The following is a 17,913-nucleotide window of genomic DNA, read 5'->3' on the forward strand; positions in this document are numbered from 1 at the left end:
CACAGATCAAACTTAACTAGCATTACATTACTTAACTAACTAGCATTACATTCATATCATAATTTGTAACCTGTAAACAAATTACAATGAACAAACTTAACTAGCATTACATTACATTACGCCAAATTACATTACATTACACTAACATAACTACTGCCAAAGTGCCTTACATTAGATTAGCATTTGTTCTCAAATTAAATTTGCCCACTAAACTACTGCCAAAGTGCCTACTACTGCCAAAGTGCCTTACATTACATGAACATTTGTTCTCAAATTACAGTTCCCACTGAACTACTGCCAAAGTGCCTAATTCATCTTCATGGCAAACACCACTAAGCAAGAAAGCAACATAGCAGCCCACAATATTTTTGACTTTGCTCGAATCTTTGCATTTTACTTCTCCACCCTATCAATCTTCCTCAGCAAACCAGGTATCAAAGACTTTGAACACTCATACATTTCTGCATCAAACCACTGAAAAAACCTACATCCTTTTTCTCCACTTTCCTGTATCAACCAACAACAATGACTGAAAATTTCCTAATAAAATGACTGAAAATTTCATCAATCACTGACAATTTCATCAATCACTGACAATTTCATCAATAAGAACTCTATCAATTTGTGATGCCCAAAACAATGACTGAAAATTTGATCTTGAACATGCTTACCTTTAACTTTGGGTAGACTAGAAATCTCTGCCCTGGGTTTGAACTGGTCCAAGAAGTCTGCATCCGTGCTAACTTCCCACAATGACACCATTGGCCATGCCTTGCTTCGCCTTGCTTCTCTCCTCTTTCCATCAACCCAAATCTTCTACTCCACAATCTCCCAATTTCAAACTCCACCTCAGAGTTTTATAAACCCTTAATTTCTTCTCCAACTTCTCCCAAAATCGAAGCCAACCACAGATTTTCACAAACCCTAGGCCCTCTTCTCCAATTTCCCCTTCTCACCCAATTTCCCTCTTTGTTAGAACTGAGATGCCCTTGTTTGAAGAGGATAAATGTTAAAACGAAGTGGGGCCCTACGCTAGTAACAGATCGTCTAAAAAACTGACGAAACGGGTAACGTGAGACCGTTTTTAAAAGGTTGGGGGGTACTTTGAGACGTTTGCAAACATAGGTGGTAATCTGAGACAAGTTTGAAAGCACAGGGGATGTACATAAATAAGCCAAATATATAATCTTGCTAGGGTCCTATGAAAAAGATTGGGGCTCAAAAGAGATTATCTGATGGTACACCTGGCCGCCGAAAACTCAACACTGGCAATGTAGGTTTGGTGGTCTGTAAGCCCCCCTCGGAGAGGGTTGGTTCGGTTGCCAAACCCTAGTACACCAAGCTTGATGACTCAGTCTGTCATTGTCAAGTTCCATAATTAGGATTCCCAAGAATTCATCTCAGTTTCTCTCCATTACCAAGGAGATAAATTGAACTGCGTCAAGAATGTCTGCTAATCTGTCTTTGAATTTTGTTTTTTCATCTTCACAAATCATTGTTTAGTGGACAATGAAAAAGACATAAGAAATGAAAGACATCAAATACAAAGAACATAGATCTGATCTGAACATGGAACACCATCCAAAAAGATTGCATTAAAAATTTGTATTGAGACGTATTATTTGTATACAGCTTAAGAAAGCTTCTCTCATGAAGGTTGATCATACAAATTACAATACACACATTGATACACATGTATAAATCCAACTTACTGTACTACCTGTATGCTCTATGACTCAACTCAACTAACATGCTCCAGAGACCAATGGCCAAGAACTGCTATAACATTTACACTCTAAATGCAACATACATCACTGTTGAGCGTTGTTGACAAATTAATCATGGCAAAGAATGAATGTAACTTGCAAATTTCGAAGAAAAAAATTTCACAAGTTGTCGGAACTCCCACCTGGAGTGCATTAGCCTCCATCAACGCTCCCAATCAGAAATATCCTGCGCCAGGAAGCAAGTTCAGGAATAGAAGACCAAACCTTTTAAGGTATTCATGAAACAAAATGGTATAACAGAAGAAAACACGTACATAAACTCAAACCTAGGAAAAAGCAAGTTGGTTAGGTACTAGGATCAACATCTCTAACTATTCTATTAATTTTACCTAGTAATAGTAGAATTCAGAAAACCAACCATATATAAATCACTTCACATGCCTAGCAGCAAAGTACTCACTTGTTCCAATTTTAAGCAGTTCATTCCAACATCAACACCCATATCCATTGAGATTTCCTCATTTTCAATCTCTGCATCAGTGAATGTGAGGGCCCGTTGAAGCTTCCTAGAAGAGAACACCTCAACCTCGGCCATATATGTGGCAGTCACTGGTCGATGATCAGAAAGTTTAAGTTCAGCCCTTCTATAGCTCAGTAACCTCATTCCTTGGCCATAAGAAAGAATGCGGTCACACCTGAGAAATGGAGGCACACTAGGGTAAAATTTTGTTCAAGGAATTGATATAAAAATCAAAATAGAATAAACACTAAATGTACATGGAAAAAGAATTCAAACACTCATTAAAATATGAAAGAAAACATTTCAAAAATTCATTAAAAGTATATTGAACATCACTGTAATGTTACTGAGTAATGAATTATGTTACAATTTCTCAGATTAAGTCTCTCAAGTACTAGAAGAATGCATGTGAGGAATCACCAATACACATGTATATTTGCTAAGGGCCGTTGGTAACCATATTTTAAAAGACTAGTTATTCAACACGAAACCTACCCATAAGTCAAAACCTCAAAACAAACCAAAACTTTTAAGATCTTTAACTATTATCTTAACAGTTAAAATAACTAGTAGAATCATAAAGCCACATTGACAGGGAAAGCCAAAAAAATGAAGGTGTTATGTGGTGGTAATCGCAAAACTACCAAAAGAAAACAACAACAGATGCATAGCGCATTGTTTAATCTACAAGCACACAATGTCAGGGAACTCAAAAAGGCATTCAGTATCAAAAGATGTCTTCTATAGTAGTACACACTTGAACAGCTGTTTAGTGGTACATACTAATGATGACCAGATAGATGGAAGGAACCAATAAATCTTTTATGACATGTTAAAATATAACAAGCTATCATGCATTTGTATTAGTTTAGTAAACATTGTAAAACCTATATCAAGATTACTGCAAAATCATACCCAAAAAAAATTCCAAAATCAGCCTGAAAAGGAAAATGGTGGACACGCAGTTTCGTAAAGCATTAATTGAAACAGAACACCTGTATTATTATGTAAAAAGTAAGCCAAAAAAATAAGATTACAGATATGGAGATCAATGCAGGTGTACCATGCTGGAGTCCGCCTCCCAGTCTTCGGATCATCACCGTAGTACTTCTCTGAATTAGCCTCATATTTATATGTTGGTGGAAACTTCAGAACACCCTCAGACCATCCATCAAATGGACGACCTTTCTTAAATTGTCGTGCAAGCTGTCAGAATAAATGTCAATGTGCTTAATAGTTATGTTTGATGGTTAACTTCACTGAAAAGCTATCAATTAAGAAAATTCCTGGCTCAATCTCACCAAAATGTCTCGTCCCTAATTTGCACTTGAGTCATATTATAATTTTTACAAGCATAGATGTCGTGCACTAAAACACACAACTCCATTAATGGAATGGCTGAACAATCAGTCATACACATTGGGGTTATTTGATTTACAACACTCAAGCTATTGGCTTCAGTTTTTCGATTTTCCAATCCAATGATAAGCCAGGAGAAGAACACAGATCATAGAATGCTATTAGACAGACAATTACATCAATCGACAAAAATAATTTCAATAAAACAAACTATCTTAAGAGAGGTAAAAGATGTACCTGGTCGTTCTCAAACAACTTGGACCACTCCTTTTTGGAGATAAGTTCTCGTGTTTTTTCATATGACAAGTTAAGGCGATAATTTAGATCGCCCAACCAAATTATTTTTCTGCAGGAAAGAGAAGTATACTTTTACTGTAATTTCTTCAGGAGGGATAAATATGTCCTTAAAACAATAGTAAATTAAAGTCATAGTATAGTTGAAACTAATTTTCACATCAGTTAACTAGAATGTGGATAAGCCAAGGTTTTCTTTTTCCATATAACAGAATTATATGTAACTTATGTAGTTTTATCATTTGTCTGAAATGAGATGCTCGGGTATAGGAAACCACTAATTGGAGAATATTGCATCCAAATAATGTTACTGTTATCCAAAGACGGAGGCTGTTCTTGACTTACACTTCCTGCTAACCGAATGTCTTATCCATTTACTTTTTAAAATATGTTTCAATATCCAACAGTTTTATTAGGAGATTACTACTTATAAATATTTAGTTGCTATTCTAGAGTCTGATGAGACGATTACTTTAGTAAGTTCTCTAAGTTAAACTCCCCATGTTGTTTAAGTTAAGAATAAAACTTGGATTCTAGAATAGCCAATATAGTGCAACGTATCTTTCTTTATGAGTTCCAAAAGATTCTTCGCAAAAACTGATGACAGTTGATATCATGCAAAGTGGAAACATTTCTTAGTTTTACGAACATAATTAATTGATGATTCATGAACCATAATTCCAATTTCCATCAAGACAATAACAAACAAAAAAGAAGAAAAAAAAAAAAAGAAGAGGCATTAGCTCCAAAGAAAAGAGTACTGTAATTTAGTAGCAGCAAAATACTCACTCATGATCATAGATACTTCTGGGAAGTCCAATATCAGAAAATGAATGAAAGTGAGTTCTTCGATGTATTTCATGCACATCAGCATTCCTTCTTATTTCATCTCCATCTTTCTCACCTGCTGTCAGGTGAGTGCACACAAAACAAAAAAACGTCTGATACACTGACATGCTGACAGATATAGATCCCTGAGAAAATTAAGAGTTGATATCAAATAAATGAGTAGAAACATTATACTTACTATTATAAAATTACTTTAGGAGGTGATTGTAGTGTTGAATATAAGGGCATGAACATATGGATTATTACCACAAGTATCTAGTTTTAACTTATTCGAGCAAATCATCTAAGCAAAACAAGGGCAATCTCATAACCAAGAGTTCTATCCAGAAATTAATCAATTAAGAAAAATAACACATCAATTGTTGATAACGATAAAATAATTTTTAAATTAGAGGAACAAGTCTCTAGACAGAACAAAAGTTAACCAAATCATATTTATGTTACGAAGCTACAAAGTTCATCCGTTGAACGCTCTTAACAAAGAAGAAAAATTACAAGGTTCATATGTTGATCACTCATATGTTGATCACTTGCCAAACCCCAGAATCTAACGGATCTTAATATGGAATAATATCCATTTAAATTAATTTTCTGTATATGGCTCATGTAAGATGGGGTGCTACAAAGTGAGGAAAGTACAAAGTTGCTATAATGTTCACCCATGGCTTGTACAGTATGGTTATCAACTTATCAGCCATATGAAAGTCATACTGCAGTTAGAATTCCACATCAGTGGAAGAATGGATCCATTACAGAAATGTGAGATTATGTTAGCAAAAAAACAAAAGAAAGAAAATAACTGTGAGATTATCAAATAAATACTAACAAAAGCAATAATTAAATATGTTGGCCATCTACCAACAACACTCATAATGAGGAAAAAGGATTCACATAAAATGGAGATAAAAAACTTGTAGCATAGAAACAAACCTTGTTACCAATATATCCCATGACACCAACACCAACAGTAGACACCTTTACATTCTGAATATGTTTACGCAAGCTCCTACGAACCCATACAGTGAGGAAAATCCCAACCATCTGCTTACTTACAATCCTTACATATGATGATCTTCTTTTCCGTTTCATTAGAGACTCAAGATCAATCTCTGCAAGCAGAGCTATTTCTGGTGTCACGTCATTCGTAGCTGACTTGAAAGAATTGTGGGTTCTGAAAGACTTAGAGGACTTGAAAGACTTCATTGTTCGAAAGGAATTTCGTCTGTCTAACAAGTGCTGAGATAGCAAGTTTAATGGAGGCTCCGGCCAGCTCAAACCAATCCTTTCAGACCCACTAAGCATTTTGGTTAACTTTCGATTTTGTTGGATACTAGAAGTTTCTTCATCTAATGAACAATCATCGGTCCTCAAGCAATATAACCTATCTAATCTCTTTGGAGAAGAACTTTGCCTTTGTAAATCCTGGCCAATTGGCATGCGTGGCTTGCTACTATCACTAAAGTCTGGAACTTGAGAATCAACATTCACTATTTCACTAGTGATTGACGTATCGTTGCTGTCACCAAAATCTTTGGGTTCGTCATCCAATGGATGCACTTCTTCACCAACATCACTATCACTTTGGAGTAACATCTCCTCTTCTATATCAGGGACATCACCAGATGGCTTATACTTTGATGGAGATGGAGGATCGCTAAAGGATTTAACCTTACTTGCCGCAGGTCGAACTCTATCCAGTGCTTCACGAATAATTGTTTCCCACTTAGTGATTGGGCGCCTATCTTCAGCACCAAAGATATTTCCAGCATTTAAGGGTACAATCTCCTGAAGGCTGAAAATTAAGCATTTTTCGTACTTCTAAGATTAACTCTTGAAAATGAAAAACTGATTCAGACAATACAGATCAAAGTGGTAGAGGATATTAGAGAGGACAAAAGAAAGCACGCTCACTTTGATCTTGTACAAAAATTAAAGGACAAACGTGACAGGTATAAAATCCGACACAAGTGATGTAAGGCATTTTCAATAGCATTTTTTTATTTATATTTTATCTGATTTCAATGAACAACAACATTTACATAATAAATAGATCATGATAGAAACAGCATAAGATCCCTAAATGCAGAATCAGTGAATCAAGGAAAGGTGAGGAGGAGGAGGAGGAGTTGGGGCAGGGGGAGAACCAATCCAACACTTACCCAATCACATAAAAGTCAGCTGGCTCATTAATATCTAGCCAACCATCAATATCCAAGTCATCAGGTGGAATTTCTCCTCCGACATTCCATGTTGTAGCACATACTCTGAAAACACCCAAAGAAAAGATCAGCAATTAAAGGCTAGACTGATAAACCACCACCTTTGCAATAATTATGTTTAGTTAACTATGGTTTACTTTGACATTGCAAAAATACAAGGAGCATCAACCTCAATTCCTTAGTGTTTATATACTGTGCCCTGAACGTCTCTGACTTTCGTCTTCGTACCCTTGGAAGCGCTTCTGATTAACCAAAAAGAAAGAGGAACAAATTAATCATGAAATTAATTGGAAAAAAAGAAAAGCAATATATTGGAATTTGCATATCCCATGGGATAAAATAAAAAATATAACACACAAGATACTCAAATCAGTAGTTCAGGACTAGAAATGCATATGACCTCTGACTCTGACTCTGAGACTAAATAATGTTACAAAAATCCAAAAGAAATTGGTCAAAAGTTAAGAAAATAAAAAAACTAGGTGCCTCCTTGAAGACTTGAAGCTGTATGAAAGTCACATTATTCACTTTCATCTTCAGTGCAAACTTTTAGCCTCAGAAAAAAAAAAATAAATAAAAATAAAAAAAAAATAGTAAATTTGTATCTCAAAAAGGTGCCAAAAAACAGTGTTAAAATGATATGAAATATAGTAAAATAAATGAAGAAACAAAAGTGGCCAAAATATTACCACTAGCATCATCACTCTCAGACTCATCTTCCTTAATGTCTTTAAACCTTGATTCTCTTCCCCGTTGAGGAAACTCTGCAAAACCCATTTTACAGTCAGGCTAAAACCCCAAACGCATACTCCTTAAAACATGAAACAAAGTCCCAATTAACTCAAAAATTAAAAATAAAATAAATAAACAAAATTCACAAAACTGAGCCACATCAAAAACCCAGTTCGCATTGAAAAAAAAACCCATCATCAGATTTATCACAATTCAAAACACAAAGAACAAAGTATGAAAGTTCAGTTTTTTCTTTAAAAAAACAGAAAAAAGAAATGTGGAAATTGAAGGACCTTGGGTATCGGAGTCGGCATCACAGTCGGAATCGGCGTCGGTGTCGGCGCTGTAATCGGATTCTTTGGCGGAGATGTTGAGCCATTTGCGCATGACGACTCTGGGCCAGAAGAGCTGTAGGCACGACCAATCCAAACAACACATTTCAGCCCAACTCCTCTGCACATTTCTCTCATTTCCCCAAAAATTAACAAAAACCAAAACCAAAAACAACACAATGGTCCACCTAACTACACAATATATATATATATATATATAGAGAGAGAGAGAGAGAGAGAGAGAGAGAGAGAGAGAGAGAGTTACCTGCTGCTGGTTCTTTGAGTGGGGCTTCATCTGTGATTCAGAATGCATGGTTGCAGAACATAACAATTAACAAGGTACAAATTAGAAGAAGACCAACAATGAAGTAAAGGCTTTTGATGGAGAAGGGACCAAAGATTTCTTAAACTTCTAACCAGAATTTTCGAAACTGATGATTGTAAAGGAGGAGGAGGGAGAAGAAGAAGAAGACTACCGCCACAACAGTTGGAAATTAAAGAGGTAGTTGAAAATGGAAGTTCGACTAGAAAATTTCCGCGCTTTGACTTCCATTTTTTTTTTTTTTTTTTAAAGTGAATTACAGTTGCTATATCATGTTGTTTTAAATAATTAATTATACCCCAGCATTCAACTAAAAGAAATTAATAATTAATTCAGGGTTATGTTACTCTCACTTCAAAATAATCATTCTTCAATCCTCTAATAAAAGAAGTAAATGCATAGTAATTATTTTATAGTGCATAATTAAGCCTATTGAAAATGATCATTATTCCCTCTTATGTCACATCTACTTATAAGTAATGGAAGTAAGAAGAAAGTGAATGATTTCCATTCTTGAATTCCCATGGGTTTACTTACACATAAAAAAAATCATTTAATATGTGAGTCCCACTTAAAATTCCTTCATCAAATAGCCTAACAAATGGAAATCAGATCAACTATCCATTTCTAGTTAATCCGATTCTCATTCCTTGTTTATGGTATTCTATTTCTTCTTATTCCCATTACTTATGGGGAAGAATAATTATGATTGTTTTTTCTATTATTTACAAATTGCTTATAAAATGTAGGAAAAAAAATGTATCTACTATTAGCACATGTTAATAAAAAAATTCGAGGATACCATTGACACGTAATATCAATGTAGGAGTTTTGATGTTATTGTCGCACAATATAATTTTTGATGTCAAGGGCTAAAAAAGAAAAATGCAGTTTAGGGCTGAAAAAATATTTAAATTGTAACAACTCGATCCTAAATTAATTATTAATTTATTCTAGTAATAGACTATTTTACCCATAGAATATTTTATTAGGTTAAAAGTTGACTTTTTATTCGGGAAGGAGTTTGAGAATTTTGGTTAGACTTTTGCATAGAGCATGTCGAAATGAGTCTGTAAACATGTAGTGAACTCGAATCGGAGTTGTGACGAAGAAATGACGATCAAAAGAAGTTCAGTGGCATAACTGTAAATATTTCAAAGTTCAATTTTTTTTAAACCCAGAATTTCTGTATTTTGGAAGGAGCTCGACCAGCTGATTTCAAGAGGTGATTTCTCTCAACTCCGACCACCAATTCGAGGGAGACCGGTCCCGTTAGAACCACCACACTTCCCTCTTCCAGCTCCAGCCCTTCGCCCCCTCGATCTGTCGCCATAGTTGCCGGAAACAGTCAAGAAACAGACGGTTTTGGATATTTGTTTCTTAAATTTTCAACACCTCGTTCTCCCTCCTCCGGCCACCGTTTCATACGAGTGAGGTATGCTTTCTTATCTATTTTTTATGATCTAATTGATGGTTGGGTAGGAATTTATTAATTTTGAGCCTAGGTAGTTCAATTTTCGAATTAGGTTTCAGTCGATTTTGGAATCGAGATTCCAGCCACTTCTAGTCACTTTTTGGAGCAGGTCCAAGAACAAAAGTGGTTCCAAATAGGGTGTTTTACCTAGGCTAGGAAGCTGGGTTTCCAGTTTTGAAGATTTCTGGTTGCCGAAATTTGACCAAGCCACCCACGCGCTCCCGACGTGTGTGGCTGCACGTGGGCAATCTGGTGAGGTCACTCTCAGTCCTAGAACGATCCTCGTGTTGTCACGAATGTGTAGAAATTCGCGGATCTCAATTCGGACAACGTTTGGGCCCCGATCGGATCTCACATATTGTGCGATTTTCGGGTTTGATACATTTGAACCGTTGGATCGTAGTTATTCTCCTATATGATGATCTAGATAATTCCAGGATCGTATAGAAGTTGATGGATAGTAAATCGAAGTTCCGGATAATCCGAAAATGCTAACCCTAGGGCTAGGTTTACAGTAACCGTGCAATCATGATTAATCCGACTGTTCGATCGAGATCAAACTCACGAGACATGTGTCCTAGGCATATTAGAACCTTTATGGACTTCCAGATTTTTTAGGAAGGTTTGCGACTCAGATAGAAGGGGTATCTCCAAGAACTGCGACAGAGGGGAAATGCAGCTCGGATAGAAGGGGTATCTCCAACACTTGCAAGAGAGGAAGGAAATGCTGCTTGGATAGAAGGGGTATCTCCGAGACCTGCGAGGGGGAATGCGGCTCGGATAGAAGGGGTATCTCTGAAACCTACGAGGGAATTGCGGCTCGAATAGAAGGGGCATATCCTAGGTCCGCAAGGATTGTGGCTAGATAGAAGTGGTGTCTCCGAGGCCTGCGAGGATGAGATTGACAGATCAAGAATGGGGGTACGCCTAGGAGGAGAGAATTTCAATTCTAAGGTATTCTTAAACTAAACTAAATGGAGTTCAGTGCTTGACGTATTTATATTCGGTATATGATTGATACGAGTATTTGAAAGAACTACGAGTGGCTTTAACAAATTCTGGCTATTAGAAATCATCAAAACTGAAAACCCAGCTTCCTACCCTAAGTAAAACACCCTATTTGGAACCACTTTTGTTCTTGGACCTACCCCAAAAAGTGACTGGAAGTGGCCGGAATCGCGATCCCAAAACCGACTGAAAACTAATTCGAAAATCGAACTACCTAAATTCCTACCCAACCATCAACTAGATCATGAAATTAGGTAAGAAAACATACCTCACTAGCATGTAACAGTGGTCGAAGGAGGGAGAACGAGCCGTTGAAAGTTTACAAAAAAAACTATCCAAAACTGTCTGTTTCTTGACTGTTTTCGACGACTACGGCTGCGGATCGAAGGGCGAAGGGTTGGAGTTGGAAGAGGGAAGTGTAGTGGTTCTAACGGGACCGGTCTCCAGTGAATTGGTGGTCGGAGTTGAGAGAAATCACCTCTTGAAGTCGCCTGGTCGAGCTCCTTCTAAAATTCAGAAATTCTGGGTTTAAAAAAAATTGAAGTTCGAAATATTTATAGTTATACCACTGAACTTCTTTTGATCTCATTTCTTTGGCACAACTCCGATTCTAGTTCACTATGTGTTTATGGACTCATTTCGACGTGCTCTACGCAACAGTCTAACCAAAATTCCCAAATTCCTTCCCAAATAAAAAGTCAACTTTTAACCTAATAAAATATTCTAGGAGTATAATGGTCTTTTACTAGAATAAATTAATAATTAAAGAAGGGGTATCTCCGAGACCTAAGGAGGGGATTTGCGGCTCGGATAGAAGGGGTATCTCCGACTCGGATAGAAGGGGTATCTCCGAGACCTGCGAGGGGGGAAATGGGGCTCAGATATTAGGGGTATCTCCGAGACCTACGAGAGGGGAATTACGGCTCGGATAGAAGGGGTATATCCGAGGTTTGCGAGGATTGCGACTCGAATAGAAGTAGTGTCTCCGACTCCTACGAGGATGGGATTGATGGATTAGGAATGGGGGTACGCCTAGGAGGAGAGAATTTCAGTTCTGAGGTATTCTTAAACTAAACTAAAGGGAGTACAGTGCTTGACGTATTTATATTCAATATATGATTGATACGAGTATTTGAAAGAACTATGTGTGGCTTGATCCCTCAGTAAGGGGACGTAGACAGTCTAGTGTTACAAGGTGCAGCCACAAGGTCAGGTAATAAAAGGTAGTCCAGTTAAGTTATTATGAAATCTAACACTGTTCTTGGGATGTCATAAGAATTGATTTGAATGTTGATAGCAGAATGATTTATTCGACTTATTGAGGCCAAAGGCCAGAATAAGATGATGTTTGATTTCTTGAGTATATTTAAATGCATGCTGAACGATTGAGATACATATATAAATGTTTGTTGACAGGTGGAGACTTTTGGGAAACGTTCAATTTACAGGGGAGACTCTGCCGAATTTTCGGTAGAAGTTTAGCTGCTAGAAAACTGGGTTTTTAGTTAGAAGGGTAGTTTGATCATTTGTGCCCGACATTCGTCAGGTGTCGGACAGCACAGAGTTCAGCTCAGATTCCAAAGTTGAATTTGGGTCAGGTTCTTTCATAAATAATATTTAATATTAAATTTTGACTTCTATTTTTATTTTATTTTTTTTGGCGTTATAAACTATGTATAATTTGATTACTTGGTTGAAGCAATTTTCACCTTCAATTCATGTTCACGTGGCAATTTGACATCTCATTTAGATGCTATAACTGAGAATAAGAATGCTATATTTTTTCCTTGGCCAAACTGAGTTTGGTCTCTTGTTTGCATTAAGTTGATTTGTACTTTTGAGAGTTTTTTCTTCTTCTTTTGTTTATAGCATTTTGAGTTTAATGTTTGTTCTTCTTTTAAGTGATAGTGTTAATTATGATATTGTAATATTTTGCAGCTTAATGTATGAAAATGTATTTTAGGTTGTAAAGAAATACCTAAGAAGAACCAAAAAAACAAGAAAAAAAAAGCACTATACTCTAACAAAGACACAAAATAAAAGCAGACATGGGCTGAGCCAAGTTGACTAGAGGGGATATGCTCTCCACTCTGTGTTCAAGTTCAAATTCCCCTTCCCATAATTTAAATTAGATTAAAATAAAATATGGTTTGTATAAAAAATAAAAAAAGACACAAAATAAAAGTGAGAGCCACACCATCCTGTTCCACCCTCTAATTGGATGGCAATCCAATCATTTGGCTTGATTGTGGCATCTCTTTACTGTGTCGTTTTGTTTCTGTCCAGCATTTCTTCCTTGTTGTTTTGCTCTAGATCTTAAGCTGTAAGCCAATTATCCAACCAAAAGAAAAACTTTTATTCTATGGGGCTAATAGGAACGTCAAGTCTCTTTTATTGAATTGACTAATAAAAATATTGAAGCTTCTAGAGAGGTTTTGAGTTTGAGGTGCCACAAATGCCGCCAACCTTGTCCTTTGAGGTGCCACAAAGTTATCTCTACTAAACGATTTGCTAATTAAGATTTATGAGATTCTTGATTATTCTCAGCTAAATTACAAACCAAAAGTCATAATTAATTTGAGAAATTAGAAGGAAAATAGATTGCAATTTTCTAATAAGGTTGTTGATTTAATTAAAAAAATAAAGAAAGAATGGAAAGAATTATTAGACAAATGTGGCTAGTTAGCCGCCGACCTGGGCAACGCATTTGTTTAACTTAACTACCATTTTTCTTTAATAATGAAAAGAAATCGTACTCATAACTTAACTTAATTAATTTTCGAGGAAAATATTTCAATGTGGTGGGGTAAGAACTCTTAACCTAACATAATTCATTTAAGAGAAGAGAAAATGATTTGAAGAGAAAATGATTTGAAGATTGCGGTGTTAGAGAAGGGAAATTAGAGAAGTTTCATATTCGTTATATGCATGAAAGTTCGACATATTGATATATGGAATTGGTCAATTAAAATGGATCTAGAAGCTTGTCTAGCCTATGGCCTTAATAATATGAATATGTCAAATATAAAAAAAGGGTTTGGGTAGGTGTGTGACAAACACTTATCAAATTTCGAAGCATACAAGTATGGGTAGAATTTTTGTATGAAAACAAGAGAGTGCAAATAGAACGATACAAATTCCTAACTTCCCGATTCATGACTTCTCTCCCAAATAAATAAACATTTCATAAAAGTTAATCCTCAAAGACTTGCAGAACCTCTCAAGAAAAAAGGAAGAATTATGGGAAAACAAACAGATACCTAGTGCTCTGCTCATTATGCTAGGATGATGAACAAGCTGACCAGCACAACAAAAAACTTCTTTGGACCACATAGGACACTTTCCCATTCTGGACAAACACACTGCCATACCTATTAGGCTTTCATGTGGTCAGGGACTTTAGGTCAGGCACAAAGTAGAAAAACCTACAATAATAATAATTTCCTACTTTTTACAAATTTTGTTATCAGGGACTTGGACCAAAAATCTGTGATTTCCTATAATCTAGTGGAATGTGGTGGGAATTTGCTAGTGAACCTATATACGTATTATTCGCATATTTAATTTATTTAATTTATGTATTATTGAAATAATTAATTAATTAATTAAAAGTTTTATAAAATGTCCAAATTTTTCACTTTATAATTTTTTTTTAAAATAACCAAATAATACACATACATATTATACCCGCCTCGTACTTAAATCTACACCCAAAAAATTCAACTTCTTTCAATAATTGTTAACATTTTATTTAATTTCGAATTAATTTTTTTTAATTTAATTCTGAATAAAAAATAATAATATGATGGCCATTCAACTTTATTTATAACTCACGACCACATGTTATATGGTTTCAATTAATTTGAATTAGAGGAAATGGTTAAAAATATTTATCCTTGTATCTGAGATTTAGATTCAATTTTTTATTTCTCAATATTTTTTGTATATTAAAAACAAAACAAAACAAAAAAGACATGTGAGTACGGGAATAGGATTTTCTCTCTCCCACAAAATTCTCATATTTTGGATTGTCCAAATAATTACACAAGTTTTTTTTGGTGCAAAGCGAAATTGGTGATCGCACCCCATTTGGGGTCACAAACTATACTAATGGTACAAGGTGACCCCAAACTTTAGGTGACATCCATCCATGTGACAATAATGCAGACTTCTTCTTTCGGTCGGACAATAATGAAGAAATGTAGCAGATACCGACAAATGTGCATGACACAATGTAAGACCAGAATATTCTAAATCCCTAAATTCATAATGCAGCTAGAGATAAGAAATGAATCTTTTATTTTTTGGGTTCGTCCTTACATCGCACTTGAGATTAAAGTCTTCAAATATCTTTCATAAAGGAGATTCGAATTTTAGACATGTGTTTATGTTAGAAAGAAAATGTGTGCATACGTGACGAAATTATAAGAGGACACTCCTCCCTAATCTTTGTGTAAATTGTAATTTTCCAATTTTTCCATTACTCATTATTAGCATGTTTACTAATCCATAATCGGTAAGGACGAATTGAATTGAGAAGTTGGATTTTGAGGAAGAGTTTGAATATTATTGTTTACTAAAATATTTGGAATCGAGATAAAAATTATACTGATTCCCTATAATTTCCTACTTCAGCAATGATTTTTATAAATGATTATCGCACTTAATTTTCACCTTTCTTTTCAGTCTCGTGATGTTAATCTCTACTTTATTAGATGACATTCTAAGTTTTAATTTTGTGAACACCAATTTTTTCAATACGAAAAACAAGAAAGATGAAAAATTGTCTCTCAACCACTGGGCATACTAATTATATATGTTTTTTTTTTTTCACAAAAATGGACTCTAATTAATCCCCCTCATCCCTTTTTTGGTCAACACTGACAAACAGAAAAAATGCACTATATAATTCCAAAGTGGTCCATGAACATGATGAGTCATCACTGAGCAGCAGCCAGTGAGCAGATCATAACCACTAAGCTGGGTCACATTCATATCGAAGCAATGTGTTATAATATTTTATTCAATATGGTGAGGGGAAAATAGTGCTTGGACCTATTCGGGAAAATAATAATAAATAAATAAATAAATAAATAGGTTCAAAAACTTAGAGATACAGTTAAGTCCCTGGTCGTCACATCTTCACTGATCCTCGCACAAGGTTTGAGAGATCTTGCCTAGTAAAACAACATTTTCATGACGCACAAAAAGGATTCTTTATCACAGAAAAAACTCCCCTCAATTCTTTCTGTTAAAAAATTATATATATTAAGATTTTATTATGTCGCCAATAAGATCTATTTCGATAAAAAATGATTTTGTGTTTGTATTTTTATAAAATCTTGATAGTGTGTGGAAGAAATCCCCTAGCTCACCGCAATTCTTTTTTTCCAAGAAGAAAATGATTAAGAATGGTTAGATGAGAGCTTTTGAAGTGTACTTTATTTTCACACTCCAGTTTTGTCTGTTTGCTTGCACCCATTCATTTGTTTTTGTATTTTCTTTTTCTTTTTTGTTGACTAAATTACCAGAACACAAAGATCAAAGAAATAAGACCAAATCCTTTGGTTACTACAAACCCAAAAGAGAAAAGAAAACTTTATAACAAAAAGAAGTTAGATTTGTGTGGACTTGTATAAACATAGTAACTAAGAATAACTAAGAAATCTTCTCTTTTCCAAAAAGGAAAGTTTCTAAGCTCTTTGAACCAATTTCCAGTCCCAAAGAACATGAACCCTCTACATGTAGGTAACTAGCTGGCTATATATGAGAGAGAGAGAGAGAGAGAGAGAGAGAGAGTTAATGAGCTTGTGTATATGCAGACATACCTTTGCTTTAATTTATACACCAGTAATTTGTTTCTTGAGATGACCAGAAGACTTCCTCTTCCCAAACCACAGGAAAACAAACAACTCAACTGATCTCTCAGGAAAGAAGCTTTTTTCCCTTCTCTGTATGAAAGCAGCTCTTTCTCTACAGTGCAGATAGATGATGGCTTTTTCTCAGCTTTTTTTTCGTTTTTTTGGGGGTCTGATAAGGCTTCTGCTCAGCTTGGTTGTGTTGCTTTTGAAAGAGAAGTGACTGGCCTGATTTAACACAAATATTACTGGCTTTTTATAAAGTTGGAAACCTGGAAGAAGCAGCAAATGTCTCTTTCCACACACCTTGCCTGATTTAACACAATTTGGACACCTGGCATTTTGGCTTCTCTTTTCTATAATTGTTTGTATGTATTCTTTAACTGAGGGCTTTCATTTTCTTCTCTTTATTAAATTAATTAACAGTGGACAGACACCCTATGGTTGTTTAGATGTAATTTTTTTTTATTAGCAATGGAAGAAGAAAAAGCATCTTCATTTAAAATATACACAGGTGAGAAATTTGAATGACAATTTAATGTTAAAATATTTAATTTTAATTTATTGTAGCTAAGAAAGGACAATCTCATTGTAATCCTTGTATTTAATTTGAATTTCTTCATTATGATATTAGTTTTTATATAAAGTTTGATTTGTATATAGTGGTAAGATGCGTCGTGGATATTTTTTATTTTTTATTTAAAAAAGGAAATAAAAAATTCAAAATTGAACATTTTCATCATTTAACAGAGAAATACCAACCTTCTAAAAGAAAAGAATTGAAAGAGAAATACAAATAAATTATGACTCAGTTAGAAATGTTTTTTTTTTTAATTTTTATTTTTTACACAAGCGATATTGAGGGAGGGAATTTGAACACAAGACCTCGGGTGTAGGGGTAATTACTCTTAACCACTTGAGCTACAACCCCTTACAGAAATGTTAAATATTTATGTTAACGTAAATAACTATTATTGGTAATTATGAGATGCAATAAATTGTTTACTTAACACAATGCCAAACAAAAAATTTAAAACATTTCTTGAACTTTAAATTGCATCCTTTTTTTGAAGCAAAAAACCCTAGCTGCACCCTAGTCCTCTTTCTCCTTGTCGACAACCAACCGCAAGGAAGCTAGTGGGGGAGGTGGCCACTGCCCCTCCTCCCCTCCGTTTTTTGATTTGTTCTTTTATTGTAATGGTCAAAAGTGACCTAAATC

General features: G+C 35.1%; 1 protein-coding gene across 8 annotated transcripts; it reads right to left on the reverse strand.

Moving 5' to 3' along the window:
* Window positions 1-81: 81 nt before the first annotated feature.
* LOC117637673 (type IV inositol polyphosphate 5-phosphatase 3) lies at window positions 82-16,904 on the reverse strand. 8 transcript variants are annotated; one of them, XR_004587217.1, is made up of 14 exons: window positions 8,298-8,569; window positions 7,994-8,153; window positions 7,658-7,732; window positions 7,138-7,210; window positions 6,909-7,013; window positions 5,680-6,541; window positions 4,690-4,874; window positions 3,844-3,952; window positions 3,311-3,453; window positions 2,188-2,422; window positions 1,910-1,953; window positions 1,245-1,356; window positions 672-1,133; window positions 82-507 (listed from the first exon to the last, which is right to left on the reverse strand). XR_004587217.1 is itself a non-coding variant. In XM_034372638.1 (12 exons), exons 2-12 carry the CDS (start codon window positions 8,325-8,327, stop codon window positions 1,930-1,932), a joined length of 1,956 nt encoding a protein of 651 aa, XP_034228529.1. In that variant the 5' UTR covers window positions 16,665-16,904; the 3' UTR covers window positions 1,560-1,929. The 8 variants fall into 8 exon arrangements, 5 of the variants coding, with proteins under 5 accessions (XP_034228529.1, XP_034228526.1, XP_034228527.1 ...); XR_004587218.1 differs by having other exon boundaries at window positions 82-474; window positions 672-1,356; XR_004587216.1 differs by having other exon boundaries at window positions 672-1,356.
* Between the last annotated feature and the right edge of the window lie 1,009 nt (window positions 16,905-17,913).

Source organism: Prunus dulcis, chromosome 8 (genome assembly GCF_902201215.1).
Source record: "Prunus dulcis chromosome 8, ALMONDv2, whole genome shotgun sequence".
Classification (NCBI taxonomy): domain Eukaryota; kingdom Viridiplantae; phylum Streptophyta; class Magnoliopsida; order Rosales; family Rosaceae; genus Prunus; species Prunus dulcis.

Bases quoted from the DNA above. Each gene is read 5' to 3' on its own strand.
- LOC117637673 (XM_034372634.1), bottom strand. From the start codon at position 8,345: ATGCATTCTGAATCACAGATGAAGCCCCACTCAAAGAACCAGCAGCAG. The intron at 7,733-7,993 runs GTCCTTCAATTT...TGGGTTTTGCAG, and splicing joins TGCCGACTCCGATACCCAAG to AGTTTCCTCAACGGGGAAGA. The intron at 3,953-4,689 runs GTGAGTATTTTG...TCTTTCCTGCAG, and splicing joins AGAAGTATCTATGATCATGA to AAAAATAATTTGGTTGGGCG.